Here is a 17,614-nt window from a genome sequence, read left to right on the forward strand (position 1 = left end):
ATGAAGACGGTATTTGAGAAGCAATTCTTTTTAGTAGTATTTTTTTCCAAAAGAACATGCATATATATTTTGAAGTACCTTTTTAGATTTGTTTTTTTTTCCTTCCCTCTGTGATGTTTTTAAATTGTTTCTCGTTATTAATAATAATAAAAAAAGGTTTCCCCTGATTTTTCATTCAAAGTGTATACATCTAAGTTTACTGATTTTTTTCCCCCAGTTATACTTAACTTTTTGTTTCCTTTAGGGATTGATTTGAGTTCCATTTAAAACATTATTCGTCTTCTGTTTGGTTGCTTATTTTATTCTTAGGTTTTCTTGTTGCAAACTTTCGAAAATAGTTTGTTCTTCAATATATGTAATAACATTTATTTATACAAATATGATATATGTAGACACAAACAAAACCTCGACATGGGATATTATCGTCATTGGTAGCTCTTGAAGACATCTTGTATAAAACAAAAGCCACTGTAGACCTTTAAAGTTCTGACGGTTGCTTTGTGCCAGTCTCCTGCCGTAGGGCTCTGCCTCTCTTTTACCTCGCTTGCTGAATGCAGAAGTTGCTTTTTTGACTTCTGAGATCATACTTTTAATAAATTGGTTTGAGTTAAACACACCTCTTAAAAAATACTTTCCTATTTTGTTCATCATTTCTATTTTTCAGTTTGTGTTTGATTTTATTTTTTGTTCCTTTCACACTTTTAATTTTTAAAAATGCACTATTTAGACTTTTTTAGTTCAGTTTTAGTTTTGTTTGAAATAGTTTTTACTTAAAATTTATTATTTTGGTTTTGGACTTGCTGGATCCTTCTTTTTTTTAAATATTTTGATAAGTTTTTTTTTTTTTTTTTTTCTGGCCTCCACTTGTCAACGATGCAATTGCATATTTTTGCCAGTTAAGCAAGCATCTGTGGTAAGTTTTCTGAGAATGCACGTTTGACGACAAGGTGCTGCATCTTGTTAAGTCTTTACAGGATACAAACGAGATTGCCTTTAGTATTCTGGCTTGGTAAATAGTGACAAAAGAGCGCTCATTGTCTCGGAATAATGGCCAATCATGTAGCCGCTCCGTCCATTGTACGTAGAATGATCCGTCTCAGAGCTTTTTTTTCTGCGGCATCGTCCTTAAAATGCCACCCCCGTTCTCGTCAGCCCCCCCCCCCCCCCCACCCCCCTCCTACCTACCCCTCCCCAAACTCACCCTTCACTGGCAAAATGGAATTGATGCTTTCCGTTTTTTCCGTCACAGGAGAGCGGCTTCTCATTTTCCGCTCTCACTGCCGACTTGTACACAGCGGCGTAAGTTTGTTGCATTCGGTGTGTGCGTGCAGGCAGGAAATGCCTGTTGACAGCATAATGGGGCTATGAGGATGCAATATAAATCCTTAATCATGCCTGAATCATGAACTCCAACAGCCCAATGCACACATCATTCTGCCGGAACCGCAGTGAGCTCAGAAATGGGACCTCAGGGGATGTTTCTTTTTGCCGTGTTTGTTTGTTGAGTTTGTGTAAATACGTACATTCTTTTTGTTTTAAATTTCATCACTTTCTTTTTTAGATTCTTGTGGTTCTTTTTTGTTCCTCTTTAGGATTTGTTGTTCATTATTAATTAATTTATAAAAAGTTTAATTTCCTTTTTTTTTTTTTACTTCTTTAAATTCACTTTTCTTTGTTTTAATTATTTTATGTCCTTTGATTTTTTTTACATTCATTTTCCCAGTTCTTTAGATAAAAAATAATAATATATTAACATTATAATAAAGTACTACAACTACTACTGAGAATAATAATATTCACATTTTTTCTTTTTTTAATTATTGATATGCTGTTATGATGTGATATCTTCAGTTATTTTATTTTTTTCTTCCCTTTTGGACTTTTCTTTTCTCATTTTTCCTCATTTTTAATAGTAGACAAGTCATTTTAGGAATTATAGTTTTTATTTTTACGTTTTAAATCATATATATATAAATATATATATTTTTAGTTCACATTTTACTTCCTTGATTGATTTTTTAAATTGTTTTATTTCATTTTTTTAAATCAGTAAAATGTAATCTTTTCTTTTTTGGGGGATTGTTTTCGCTCCTTGATGGATTTACTTTTCTTTTAACATCAATAGAAATCGCAGTTCCTTGAGAAACGATGCGCGGATCCAATCTGACTGGTTTCTCGCATTATTTGGCAATTTTGTTTTCCCTGCAGAAAAAGTCCAAAATAGTTGTTAGCTCAAGCCACGGCATCTGTATTTTATACGAGATTTGGGTTCAAGCGCACGGAAATGACAAAGCCGCAACAGATTGCTCCAGTTCTTGTTCTCTTCTGTGCAACAGTGATGGGGAAAATGGAAATGGCAATAAAGATGCTAATGCTAGTAGGCGGCAGGGGTAGCTTTAGCGCGTTCTATCTGTGTGTGTGAAATGTGCGAAATATTATGCATTGTGGATGTGGCACCTTTCTCTCCCGGTCGGCCTTTCGTTGGCTCGCCTTGGAGATAAGCTGCTGATGGCGGGAGGGTAGACGCAGACGCAGCCGCCTCTCATTCGACGCCGTGTGTAATTGTGGCACAAAATGGAGCGCACTTCACTCAGGCGGCCTCTCTCGCAAGCCACCCAACTCCATTAAAGTCATTTTTAAGATACAAACGAAATGGCTGACCTTGACAATTTTTTTCCTTTTTTGGGTTAGGGTAGGGGAAGGGTAGTACAGTGTAACTCCTCGAAGCGTTTTTCCCTCCAAAAAGAATAAAGAAAAAACCCAAAAAAAGAGTTAGTGTTCGAGAATCTTCAAATCTTCAAATATCTGTTACCAACCCCACACACGAAGATACAAAAAAATCTGACATTTAACAGTTATTGTGTGTGGTGTGCTCTGAGAATCTCAACACAAACCATCACACACAAAAAAATATTCTTTTCCGCTGCTAATCTAGTCTTCCAAGGAAGACAGCTCACGTGATCTAACAAAAACAGAAAAGAATAAACACTTCCGGTTATGCTGTGCCGATGTTTCCGGAGAGTGCAAATTCACTCTTAACACACCTGAGACCACGATATCATCTTAGACATAAGATCGTCTGGAATCTGTCACCTTTGATCGGGAAGGGGCAAAAATGAGACCAAAAAAAAAAAAAAGCCACAATTATCATTATGTGTGTACCGTGCATTAGCTTAGCATATATACGCTTTCACTATTTGGACAGAATTATTGAGACAGGCTCAATAATCAAGCAGAGGTTGGTTAGGCGTGATTTCATAACCCGACTTGGCAGGTGGCCTTAACATCACTTTTCTTCACGAATACAAATATAGACTGACTTAACTAGTCGCCGGAGCCTACTTTCACTACATCGACAAACGTTGATGAGACTAATCGATCAATCAGGGGTTTGGTTACGCACTTTAACCTCATTCCATACCCACACTGACACTTGGCAGGGGACATTTTTATCATTTCACTACATAAAAGCGCCAGTCTTGGCTCGCTCCACACGGTCCAGTCACAGCACGGCTAATTTGAAAGCAGTAAAAACAGCCGCCGGCGAAGGAACAGACGTCTATTTGCATAATTTAACTTTCATCTTAATTATTGTGTCAGGATGTATGCAAATGACTCAAAATCCGGAAGAAACTTATGCGGCGAAACGGCTAATGGACTTATCACGTTGCGCAACAAGTGAAAGCAGCATACAGTGAAGCCTTGTGAGGGTCTAGACGTGAGCTGTGGCTGACAGCAGCCCCTGGGTGTTTGTTATTTTTCGCTCCACTTTACGAACGCGAAACATGACAACACAAGTACAAAATCAAAACACTCGCGTCTAGTTCCTGATGTCACTCACTGGGCCACGTGTTAACACATCTTTTACATTGCAATGTTCAATGCACACCCATGTATAATACGCACCCCCAAAGTTGACCTAAAAATTCTGGAAGACCCTTCTATGTACATTGCATTTTTACAATGCATGATTTTGCTTCTACCCATATGATCAAAACATGACGTAATCTCTGTATTTTGTTAGTTTTTTCAAATAATTGTTCTGAAGTTAAGCACTTTATTTGAACACGTAATACTTTTTTATTTACTTGCTCTTATATTGAAATTCACAGCCCGACTTTTATTTAGTAAATGGAAAACACACAGTTGTGCTCATATGTTTGATTACCCAGGCAGAATTTGTAAGATGCGTACAATTCTTTCAAGAAAACATGAAGGGCCAGGTGAAACACATTGAATTTTATTTTAATAGGATTCAAATTAAATGGTCAAGCATTTCAGAAAAGCATTATCATTAAACAACATAACCAGAAAGAAATTAATGATGGTTGCTGTTCAGTCAACAGTCATATTTAAAAAAATAAATCACAAATTCTGCAAGGGTATCTAAACTTATCAGCACAACTGTATATATATTCCGTCATACGTACTCCTGTCATATTGGAATGAAAGTGGAGGCTGCACCTTTTTCATCACCACTAGGTGGTGGTGGCATTAAAGTGTACAGCTGTTTCATAACCTCTCGAAGGCGGAATACATTTATAAAATGTGCAAGTCCCCCCCCCCCATGTTCCCCTATACCTATGTATAATGCGCACTATCGACTTTTGACAATTTATTTTGGGGGGGTGGGGTGTGCATTATACATAATAAATTATGTTATGTGTTATGGTAGTTGTCACAGTCATAAATGTGACAAAGGAAAACAGAGATCTTGGCCGTATGACGCAGACCACGTTCGCCAAATATGATGTCCCTTTTAAACAACGCGAGTCCATGACTGACGTGACATCCGGTGAGTAGCCACATGGTGAGTGCATTGGTAAATACATTATTATTTTTGCTATCAAAAGCCATCCCTAAATGTTGTTTTATCGGCTGATGGAATAAAAATAAAACCCTTGCAAAGACGTTAGCGGTGTCACAAAAGCAAAAGACATTTGCATGAAAGTCACGGTATGCTTCATATCATTTAGTTTCAAGAAAAATTCCAATCTCTAATTTCTGGGAGAAACAGCCGAATATAGTAAAACCTACCTGCAGTCTATTTTACTGCTGATTACTAAAGAATGGAAAAAGGGGGAATCAAACTTTTTTTCCAGCCGAAAGAAGGGAGTCTATTCTTTAACACACGTTATGCGTAGATACAATAGTCTGGTACTTGAAAAATCAGTCATTGAAGTCATTGAATGACTTAAAGGCACACTACACGAAACAATATTACAGCTGTTGTTGTTGTGACTTGGGACAGTGTTATTTTTCTTCATTGAAAACATGTTAAAAAAAGATTTGGGGGGGACGGCTGGAATGGATTAAAGGCATTTTAATTCATTTCAATAGGGAATATTGATTTGATGGCAAAATAATAATTTATTTACAGATGCAATGAGACATGTCGTGAGTGATGCCCGACTCAGCGCCTGGCTCGAGTTGAACAGCATTTGCATTTTTTTACATGCTGTTTGCCATTTGCTCCATGAACTGCATAATCTTTTCTCACCATCATGAAACACACTTTCTTCTCCCTACCGCGACACATACTCTGTTTATACCATCCATATACGTACTCTGTTCTAGTGTGAGACGCCTAAACTTGTCCGACTTCCAACGTGTTGGCATTTCTCTTCTTCAAAATCGACATGACAAGCCGATCGTTCATACCCTAATCTTTATCTTCTGCTCCAAAGCGAAGCCACGCCGCCATCTACAGGGCTGTTTGTCATTACAGTGTTTTACAAAGTTGATATTCACTGTCAAGCTGGGCGAGACCCTCTTCCAAGCTTACCCTACGAAAAACGTACTTGACGTATAAAGTCATCAATGGCGGTGAACGCGTACCAGTGGATACTGTCAAAATCGCTGCTGCTACAAACCGTTTCCAAAGTGGGGACGTACCACGTAAAACGGTGAGCCGGGTGGTGGCGCTGGTCTCCCCGACGCTGTTGGAGGCCACGCACTCGTATATGGCCTCGTCACGCGGTGTGCGCAGCGGCTGGATTCGCAGCACCGAGCCGGAGCCGTCGTCGAACTCGATCACCTGCAGGTGCGAGAGACACGGTGTGTTAAAGGAGAATTGGGGCGCGGGGGGGAAAGGCACAACAAATGCGGGACCACCGTCTTCCGCACATGGAACACACAGTCGGGACAATTGATGGCGACAGTGTGACAGTCTCGCAGTATTCTTAAGCATAAAACAGTGCGGGAATATACAAGAAAAAGTCAATTAAATAATATACTATTGTCTAACTTTAAGAATGGGTACAGTTGAACATATATTTTGGAGGGTGTACCGTGCCAATCGCAACACGTCCCACACTCTTAAAGCTAACACTGGACACGCTCCGAAACAATGTGTCACAATATAGTGCGTCAATGGGATGGAGAAGAATGAGGGCCACGCTGAAAAAAGGAATTAAACAAACAAAAAAAACGACCGGACGCTTACCAGAAAAGCCACGGGATTATCAGACCAAAGTCAGATTTTGTGTCATCATTCTTTACGATCAAAAGTTGCATTACAAAAAAATGAAATCAATAATAAGAATCTCACGAGGCAAACACATTTCGCAATCACACGAGGACGGAGTTTGGTTTTTTGGGGGTTTTTTTTTACCACCAGCTGTCTTGCGTGATACAATGTTAAAAAACGTTTTTACCATTAAAAAGTCAGTCTTATGAGCATAACGTTAAAATACTTCCAGCCATCCATTTTCTTTACCGCTTATCCTCAAACTATTGAAAATTGTAAGATTATGACTTTAAAACGTCAATTTTATGATAATAGTAAAGTTTCTTCTCGATGGAATCTAGAAGAGCATTACATCTAGAAAGTAGCATTCCATCTTTATTCCATCGAATACAGATGGAATGCTACTGCAATTTCTTTTTTTAACTTTTCTTTTTTAAGTCTGTATTCTTTTCAAGACTCAGAATTTCATAACACTTTGAAGAAAATAAAGCTGTGATGTTACAAGACAAAAAAATATAAGAGAGATTTTTAAAAACTCAAATTTTCATGATAAAACGTCAATGACAATGTTAACTTTCTTCTAGGAAAAAACTAAAAAGACTAATGCTTTGAGATATTACTACTATTGCTATATTCAGGGGGAAAAAACTGACTTTTACATTAATAAAGTTGAATTTTTGTGAAGAAGAAAAAAACTCCAATAATAATAATAATTATAATAATATAATAATTATAATTATCATGAAAAAAAAATAACTTATTTTACAACAAAATGCCATCATCGGTAATTTCATAATTTATTCTTGTAAAATTACACTTTCCGCCCCCGCCCCCCTCGTTCCTCTAAGGCTGTTCTCCGCTTCCTAACTTCCCAATTTTTGTCCTTTTCCGCATGGCCCAAAAACCGGTCGTCAGACAGAGACTAAGCACAAAACAGTCAACGGTGGCCTGAGCAGCAGACGGAAGGACGACAGATAGAATGCCCACAAATACAAACAAACAAAAACAAGGACGATGTTTGGTTAGAGCGTAGTCATGCTCCACGTTTGGTACTCACTGATGTCTAGAAAGCCCTGCGTCATAACTCAAAACTTGATTTTGAACAAATAAAACTTTATGCATTCACTCACTCACCCATACAAGACTCGCAAAAACTTAAGGATATCGGGCTTGCTGGTGAATTACGGTATGAACCTGAAATGCAATATGTTTACAGGGGAACTTAATTTGACCTTAAAACGTTTCTATGCACGTTCATAACAAGGTGAATGGAACAATAAATGATATGGTTGAATTACGGGATTCAGATTTAAACGGTCTTCTTCATCTCCGACTACTAATGAGGATTGTGTTGTAATGTCACTTACGGAGTCCCGCAGGGATCGATACTTGGCCGTCTTTTGATCAGAATGTACTGTATAGGATGCCGCTTGGCGAGATCATATGCAAATATAAGATTAGCTTTCGCTGTTATGCCGACAATACCAACAATACATGCCATTTAAATTAACTAACCTCACGCGATTGCCGTAACCTGGAGGCATTTTCTATTCTGGCTCCCGTATTCTGGAATACACAACCTACGGATATTAGAGCTGTTACCTCAGTAGAAATGTTTAAATCTCGACTGAGGACTTATTTTTACACTTTTGGCATTGAGTAAAAGCGCACGTAGGCCTGTTTTACCGCCGCTTCCCCTGTCCGGCCCGGAGAGGAGGCGAGGTGACGATGACCGAACGTGAGGTTGCATTTCACGCGAAAGCCCAATATCCCAAACTTGCTGGGAGCAGCGTACACACACGCACTCAACAAGGATAGCCTCATTTAATGCAATTTTAAACATTTCTTCGGCCATGCTTGCAAGCCTGCGGTGGCGGGAGGCAAGGGAAATGTTTGTGTTAAAGGATGAACGTCGGCATGTGATCCACTCGGGATAAGATGTTAAAGCCATTGCAAGCGACAGCATCAGAGTCCTGAGGCTTGACGCAGGAAATTAATACAAGCCTTATCAGAGCTCTGCAGTGACGCGTTTCACATGGGGATGGAGTGCCGATTCAGGTTTCAGCCAGAATGAGGATGCTCGGGGGGGGGGGGGGGGGGGGGATATCTCGTACGCTAGATGGACAAACGTCGAATCACATAAAGCCTTATAACCGAACTAGTGGAAGAAAATAGAGCGACAGTGGGCCAAATCTGGTGGCGTTTGTCCACGTGGTGTACATTTTTGTGCAAGCTGCCACGGAGCAAAAGTTGAAAACAGAACAAAATTCAACATACAGTGTTCCGCCCCTTTATCGCGGTTCGCCTATTACGGATTCGGTGCATTGATTTTACATTCATATAGTGCATTATTCACCATATCGTGGGATTTTTAGTGTATGCTGTAATTGTTTGGGGTGGTGAAATAAATGCTTCTTAGCCTAAAACAAAGTGGTAACAAAAGAAGGAATAAAATGTTCATAGTGTACAGTATGACTACTGTATGTTTAGGAGTTATTTAAGTCAAGTATGGAAAGTATTGATTAGGTGAATGGGAGTGTGGGGAAGATTAATAAGTGTCCAGGGATGTTCATACAGCTTCAAAATATGTATAAATCACTTTTAAAAATGGTCGCTAACTTCGTGGATTGGTCTGGAACCTAACCCCAGCGATAAGCGAGGAATTAATGTATACATATTACACAAATGCTTGTATTTAGGATATGTTTGCTGTCTTAAAATAAAATGTCTTTTTTAATGTAATGAAACAAATGATAGAAAACAAAAAAATAACTTATAATAATAATAATAAAATAAAATGCAATTAAATCAAATTTTAAGGTGTTTTTTTTTGTTTTTTAATTTAAACGTTTTTAAACATCGTTTGTTGGGTGCAAGCATATGATGGACCCTATGACTTAAAAAACTAAATGTAATAAAGTAAAATAACACGAACATATTTAACTACTATCTATAAGTTAAAGACAATATTTGTCACTTTTTTTATTTATTTTTTTCATGTATTTTAGTCTGGTGCCAGGTGACATTGACGCCAATGGTGTAACCCATCGAATTGAACGTCGAACATTTTGTGCAAGTATTTCCAAATGCTTTTTTTGGGGGGGGGGGGGGGGTGAGTGACAGCTTTTTTTTTTTTTTTTTTTTTTTTTTTTAATATAAACGTTTCGATTACTCTTTTGGATGCACTTTTCCCTCCACATGGCAGCTTCGTGCGATGGATTCACGTTTGTGCGTGCGTGCGTGTGCAGCAGCCCAAAAGCAGTGCAGGTGTTTGTCAGCGAGCATTTTACATCAGAACAATAGACCTAATACCTCGAATCGCTGGTTGCTCACTTTCTTCCCCTTCTTGTTCCACACGATCTTGGGCCGCGGGTCGCCCGTGGCCTGGCAGATGAAGGAGGCCACGCCGCCCTGCACGCCCGTCTGGTCGTTGGGCGTCCGTAAAAACTTTGGCGGCGCTGCAGCGGGAGGCAAGAAAAAAAGAAGACGCCGTGTTAAGTACGGGGACAAACGCGCAAGGAAACAAATCGTTTCGCAAACTTCGGAGCGGTAGCGTCATCCTCCAAACAATCATTTTGTTCCCGCTGTATGTCTCTTACAAACATGAACATCCTTTTAAGTTGTTTCTCAGTAACGGCGGTCTTGTCACATGATCCAAAAGTGTCAGAAATGGAGGGGGGGAAAAATGTTTAACTCAACTGGAAAACACATGAAATGTCAATGTATTCTTTACCACAAATGATGTATCTAAGCAGTAGTTTCGCACTGAAAATCAGCTTTAAATATTTATTTTTTTTGATATAAAATGCGTCAATTTGACCGACAACATTCTCAAAAATAGTGGTTCTCAAACTTTTTACGCCGAGTACAACATGAAAAATAATAACGGAGTAAAAAACAAGACAAGTTGTTTTATTCTTAAAATGTATGTCGAATATTATTTTAAGCCACTGCAACATTATGCGTAGTTTGAACATTTAAATAGAAAAAAAAATGACTTAAATATTTATTACATTAAAATGTATCGCACAAAAAAAAACAGTTAAGTCAAAATTGTACCTCAATAAAAGTTTTAAAAAGATTAAATACACGCACACACAAAAAGTTAAATACAACTGAACTGCACTTAGGGGGGAGGGGCATTTTATTCAAAAGCAAACTAATAACAACATTGAAATCCAGTCAATCAAATACAAACTATACACACAATCAAAATTGAATCACTTCAACGACTTTCTTCACAGGAGTAAGACAATTATGGCAAAAAGAAAGCAAAACAAAACAGCAAACATATTGCATTGAGGCCACCTCTACAGAGTAAATGGGATCACACACACTGTTGCTTTTATTTGCCCGAGCATCAATATGACGGCGAAAAAGCCCGAGCGTCAGATTTATCGGGAGGCGATCGCCATCTGTCCTCCTGTGGGGGCCGCTGGCCTCCCTTTATCAATCACTTTGCAGCAGGCCATTAGGTAATGGCCGCCATCTGAAGAGCCTCATCGGTTCGTGTGCACGCGGTGGCGGCGGGAGCGTGGAGCAAATTAACCCGCAGGACTCTGCGATTAACAGACGGGCAGCCGGGCCTGTGCCGCTATCGCAAAGGAGTCCGGGACGTCTCTGAATCCCCCGCACTTTGAAGACGCCGCGTCATCTGGGGCGTGGCGGGCCCGTTTTGGTTAATACGGTCAACGTGTGTGTGTGTGTGTGTGTGTGGTGGAGGGGGGGGTGGGGGGGCCCCTCGTGGCACAATGGGGTAGTGACTCTGATGCGTGACGCGAAGGTAATGGCGTTTTCACAGACACGGCTGGCCAAATCGCCGTCGCTCGCCACATTGGCGGCGTGGCGACACTGCAACAAAAACAGAGAGCCCTCGCCCATTTCACCGTCAGCTATCCACAAATTCTTTCGTCCGTGGAACTTATCCTCACCGATTCAGGGAATCGGTGCCTCTTTGGGGCCCTTTCTGTAACGCCCCGAGGCGGCGCCTCCATTTCCAATAGGAAAGTAGTAATTAGCGCCAAGGCTGTATGCTGTAGTAATACAGTACATCCCCAACAATCTCAATGTTTTTTTTTTTTTTACACCAATTACCAGCAAAATGTACAACATTCAAATACAGTAGCGTAGTAGGCCCAAGTGTTTATCGAAAAAATATATATATTCCCCCCCCCCCCCCCTAAAAAGCATATTTAATATTATTGTAAGCCACTGTAATGTGAGGCACAGTTTGAAAATTCACACTGCCCTTAAATATAAGAAAATATATGTACCTTAAGAAAGATATTTGAAGAAAGAAAACTAAAAGATTAAATGCAAATGTGATGGACTTAAAAGTTAAATACAACTGAACTAAATGTACTGTACTGGATTTTTAAAAAATGGTTTAACCACTGTAAGGTCATTCACATTTTGAATATTTAATTCAGTGATCATTTTGTGCAGCACGAGCGGGACTCTTTACACACTGAGAATCACTGTTCTTTGTATGTTCTTTGGGAGGAGCTAAGTTTAGCCTGGGTTGTTAGCAGGAATTAAGGACTCTTCGTCGTTTGTGTCGCGCACGTCCGCTGCGTTTTTGGTTTTTTTTGCAATTTATTTTTATAGTTTACAATATTTTTGTAATTTATGGTATAGTTAGCGTTGAATCTATTAATATTGGCAATTATAAAATTGGGCAAGGGGTGACATTTTCTTGTACCGTCGCTCATTATCTGATGACATGCTGGCTTTTTTTTTTTTTTTTTTTTTTTTTAATTATTTCAACACAAATTCCACCCAACGTTAGCACGGGAGTACATTACGGGGTCATTTCGCTCAGTGCGGTTGACGTCACACGACGCATTTTTTTGGCGCGTGGGGTTCCATTATAAGTTTCTTTGATACGACCTCAACTTACAGCCAATGTCGGCGTCATTCGTCAGCATGTCCAAGTGGCCCGACGGGGCCATTAAAGCCCATGAATCAAAGAGCGCCAATAAAGCCACTTTCAGTTGCACGCCGAGTCCGAGGGAGAGCCGGATTCATACAATCCCCGCTGACTGACATGTTTAATTTCATTTGCATGAAAAGGGGCCATTTGCGCTCTGAATATTTCACGTGGCGGGTTGAGGCGATAATTAATCCCGACGCACGCTGCATTTCCAACCGGACGAAAGGGGCATTTAGCCGACGCCATTAACCTCCTCCGACACCCTTTCGCCACGTCGTATCAGCGGGGGGGATATTGAGGACGTTTCAGGAAGCGGCGACAAAACGTCCGCCATGGCTAATGGGCGGGGTTAGTGTTTGGGTTATTTTTTTGTAGCCTAACCCTGAGGAAACAAACAGCGATGGGCTAAAACGGTGGAACAAGCGCCGGCGTTTTCTTGAGGGCCCCCCGCTGCTGCTCGCTATCTGCGGCATTGTGATTTAAAAAAAAAAAAAAGAAGCGTCTTTTGTGACGCTGGGGAAAACAAACTCCGCATTGTGTTCGCTCACAAAGGGGGTTTTAGGCGCACAAGAAAAGGAGAGGAGCCGAGGCTTAATTAGAACTGTTGGCTGACTGGCGTCGCATGTTGGGCTGCGATGCTCGCCGGAAACCCGAAACCTAATTCCAATTAGCGACGACTTGAAAGGGGATTCGGCCCCGCCGACGATTGTTGACTCAGGGAGCGATCATCATTGAGAGACGCTTAAAAATCATCACGCAAAAGACGAAATTGGGAAGAAATCAGGTTGATCATTTTCGGGGTGGGTCCTTCAAAAACAAACGTCTCCGATTGCTATCGAATTTGAACCTGGCATTCGAGACAGATGGGAGAGACTAAATGGCTCATCAGTACGGCACTAACATTAGGTGTTAAAAAAAAGAATACATGACTGTGAGTCCTGTTATCTTGTTAGTTTACAAGTGTTGCTGCACCAATTGTGTTCCATCAGTTTTAAAAATTTTAAAAAAGCCCAAGACGTCGTGTACTGTATTGGTGCTCATTACGTGGAAAAGATGCACAAATGCAGTAAAGAATGCACTTTATATGGCGACCGCAATGTGCAGTATTGTTAAAAATTAGGACTACGAACATCCAATCGGACTTTACCGTCCTCTGCACATCTTTCTTGATTGCTGCGAAGAACTTCTCTTGGAGTTTGAAGCACTTACGCACGCACGCAACTGCTTCAAAAGGACTAGCTAATGCTCCCTCCAGACCCTCCAACACCTGCCATGTGTTAGGACGCTCTCACTTTCTGTGCAAAGTTAGCAAAGAAAAAAGGAAAGGGAGAGGAAACTAGTTCTGTCCTCTCATGTCTTCATCCCACACTCCTTCCGCCCCCCCGTGGGACACATTAGCTGCGCTAGTGGGATCCAGTTTGTCACTTAATAAAGTGGCCCACTCAAACAGATGGCTTTAAAAGACGAGCTACACAAGCAGACATGCAAACACTCCACTTCCTGCTGTCACGGCGGAAAAGCAAACACTAACATAAATATTGAAACGCATCACGGTTGGCGCGAGGCCAGCCGAAAGCGCGCCTGCCGGAACGTCAGGACGGCTGGGCTGAGGTGTTTCCGGCAGCGAAGGGAAACAATAGGGAAACATTCATTTGGGTTCAACATTTTGGAAACCGAGTCATATGTGAGAACAGGAAAAAGAAATGTGGATTTATTTGTTTTGCCTCTTAAAAGTTCAGATAAGTATTTCTAATTGTGCAGGCTGCTTGGTAGTCAGCACAGTCACTTGGCAAAAAAAGAAGGAAAAAAAAAAAAAAAAAAGTTAATTATCTGATAGGATAGGCAGTGGCAGCCTGGAACGCAGCAAAGGCATTTGTGTTCATTTCGTTATCCACTGGCAATGGAACGATTCATTAAATGGTGCTAGCGCTACAGCAAAACGACCAGTAGTTATCGTGGAAAAAAAAAATATGTCCAATATGCTTTGACCATGTCATCTTACTTCCATGTACAGATAGTTGGGAAATGGGAGTGTGCAGTTTCCTGATACCTCAAGCTGACAAAATTGTACTGAATATGGTGAATTAAAAAAAAAAAAAAAAAGATGAACTTGAATGTGCTCCTGGTTTATTATTCCTCATATAAACTAGCAAAATCACTTCTTTATAAAAATAAATAAATTGATATTTGATGATGTAGGCAAAGTAGCTTCAACTACACTTTCCACCGATTTTAACGGCCCGATCAGTATCGGCCGATATTTAGCATTTTACGCTGATCGGCTTTAATGCAATAATTCGCCGATCCGATCAATGACGTCATTGATCGGCTCCGCAAAAGACACTTAACTCCGCATCGCTGGGTGCACAGTATATTTGAATCCAAAAGCTTGTTTATTTTTAGCCTTGTCGCGTGCCTTTTGACGTAGTACTGTAAATATCTGACGGCCAAAGAAGTTATTTTAAAAAAAATAAAAATTAAAAATAAACCTCGGCGGTGTGGTACAGTGATTCGACATTTAGCATTGTCCACCTGTCGAGGTTACGCGGTTCCAATTATGGCTCGTTCACTCGTCATATTTGCCGTCAAGTTCCAATGTTTGTCTCCTGTAATGAACGCCACGCACCCACCCAAGTGCAATATTGGTAGAAGCAGGCGGACAAAAATCAGCTGTAAAGAAAATTACAGTTTTATTTACCTGCCGTGAGTAACGGCTTGCCGTCTCCATTTTTTCTATTTTTGTGAGCGGCACTAAAAACGTTGAGCAAGGGAGGATCCAATTTTGAAAACAAGCGGCGGGAGTGCCGCGAAATGCCGCGAGGTACTTCCGTGTTGCGCTCGCTCCGTTTTCTCACGGAGATGAAATGTTAGCGCACACGAACGAAACTGCTCATTAATGTTCGCACCTTGAAGGCACTCACATTAACCAAGTGTGCGGAGCCCAAAGCGTCGTCATACGACGACTTGATGAATGCCACGCGGGGAATTAAAACGCTAGAAATACATTCATTAACATTCCAATCGACAGCTTTGATCCATAATGATTCAACAGTCAATGGAGCAATGTAGCGCACACAAGAAAAACACAAAACGCGTGAAATAACTTTAAGTGAACTGGATTTGCTTTTCTGGATTTGCAGCCGACAAGTGACTTGTGAGCGTTTATGCACACAACCACACGACATGATACGTCGCCGTTCGCGTGCGAATAGCCCCTCGTCAACAACATGCTGCGCAATTACGTCTAAATTGCCGCATGTGGCCTGTTATTAACTCGCTGAATGCCCACCTCTCCGGCGAGTGTATTATTTAAGGCCATTTGCCTCAGCGTATGGATCGCTCAAGCGCTCAGCAAAGAATGGCACAAAAGGCGAGCAAAAGCCCCCCCCCCCCCCCCCCCCCCCCCCCTGTGATCCACCCACTTTGCAGCAAAGCAATTCATCGGTCAGTAATACTGACATGTTGTCCAAGTGACAATGTAGTTAAAGGGCACGCCATACTGCAAATAACCCTTTATCAAAGTGCACTTATAACTGCGGCAATTCCACCGTGATGTGACATTCGTGTGTATTGGCAGAGGTGTATGGAGAACACAGACTTGCTCAGTTAAGGTGCCCAAAAAAGGGCACAGTTCCGATAAAATGTGCCATTTCTAAGCATGCCGCATGCAGGCAGCGGAGCCGCGAGCGTCGACCGATGAATTTGGCCTCATTGTGCCACTGCTGGAGAGCCGGAGGTCGTTGCCGAAATGCCGACTTTTGGCAGAAATCTTTTTCGAGAAACTCGATCCCGTTGAAATCAACGAGACATTTGGCATCCGTGTTCATTTCTCAACCGATTCAAACCATCCCAACTTCAAAATGCTCAGCTAATTCAGGGAATCTCACATTCCGCAAACTGACATATTTTTTAGTCTTTTAGACTTCACATTTTCCATGATAAAATTCACGGAATTTATGCATACGCAGGGGGATAGGGAGAATTTTTTTAAATTGCCTATACTCAATTTATACTGTAAACATACAATACCACAAACTGACACTCAAACAGTTGAATATAATTTCAAACTCCTCTTACATTATCCGAAAAGACACACGCAAACACCCAAGAAACTCTCGTAGGGTCTTCTGCTAACAACCCAGGCTAAACTTAGCTCCACCATGACATAAAAAGCTTTTCACTCAGTTGCGATGTATCACTTCCACATAGTTTCTTGACACTCATATACTACTTTCCTGTAAGACGGGGTATTGGCACCATCTTGTGGCATGTTAGGGCATTTCAGAAAGAGCACAAACACAACTCGCGACCGCAAATGGTAACGTCGTCCTTTTGCCCAAAGGACCAAAATGGCGCCTCGCGTGAGAGGTGCCACTCTCTTTTGCTTTCCTTGCAAAGCGTGTAAGAGCGCTTGGCCCAAGGCGGGCGCATTGCTTTCACTCTAGGTGTCCGGAGATTGCTACACATTGCACTGATCGCAGCGCATTTGTGCAGCTTGTGTGCACCGCCATTCCGCAGGCGGCGTGTGTGTGTGTGTGTGTGTGTGCGCGTGCGTGCGTGCGGTGGTGGGGTTAACGGCGTAAGCCATTCGTCTCCGTGGAGACCGCCTCGGGATTTTTTGCCTTCCTGGAGGGGGCTTGCGAAAGAAAGAGCTCCGCCTCCACCGAGCTACCGAAAAGCAGTCGCCACCGCCTGACGCACATCGGGAATCTCCTCTGGCCACAATCCATTTACATCGGGCAGTGTGATCGAGTGAAGTACGCCTTTGGAGAGCTGTCTTTCTCACCTTCGCTCATTCACGCATTTCATCTTTATCACTCGCCACCGTCAGCCCGTCCCCCCTTTTCTCTTGTTAGCGCGTTCTCGCCCCCCCCTCAGTGTCGACATTTTGGGAGGCCTACATGTGTTTATTATGGTTTATTCGTTCGTTTAAAGCCTTCACTGAGAGGTGCAAAAGCTCTCACGCCACCACTGCACTCGACCGTTGCCATTTGAATCCAAGCCAAAGTTTCTAAGTGCCTGTCGCCCTATAAAAGGGGAACTATACATTCCCGCGTAGAGCCCTTGACAGTTATATAGTGTGTTACAGAGCTTCCAACATAACAGGCTTTCCCCATGTTATTTTGAATCTCTCTCTCTCTCTCTAATCATTCGTAATCACGAACAATTGTCATTAACTGATTCAGTAACCAGTAGCACTGTGAGTGAGTAGT

At 41.4% G+C, this 17,614-nt stretch overlaps 1 protein-coding gene across 23 annotated transcripts in view; it reads right to left on the reverse strand.

Moving 5' to 3' along the window:
- The window catches only part of LOC133398016 (receptor-type tyrosine-protein phosphatase delta-like), a 100,596-nt gene that overhangs the window by 45,437 nt on the left and 37,545 nt on the right, over positions 1–17,614 (reverse strand). For all 23 annotated transcript variants that reach the window (XM_061669560.1, XM_061669559.1, XM_061669557.1 and 20 more), the window contains exons 3-4: positions 9,782–9,927; positions 5,896–6,037 (exon numbers count right to left, since the gene is read on the reverse strand). In XM_061669560.1, coding sequence (XP_061525544.1) covers positions 5,896–6,037; positions 9,782–9,927 — 288 coding nt within the window. The remainder of the gene's footprint in view (positions 1–5,895; positions 6,038–9,781; positions 9,928–17,614) is intronic.

Source organism: Phycodurus eques, chromosome 23 (genome assembly GCF_024500275.1).
Source record: "Phycodurus eques isolate BA_2022a chromosome 23, UOR_Pequ_1.1, whole genome shotgun sequence".
Lineage (NCBI taxonomy): Eukaryota > Metazoa > Chordata > Actinopteri > Syngnathiformes > Syngnathidae > Phycodurus > Phycodurus eques.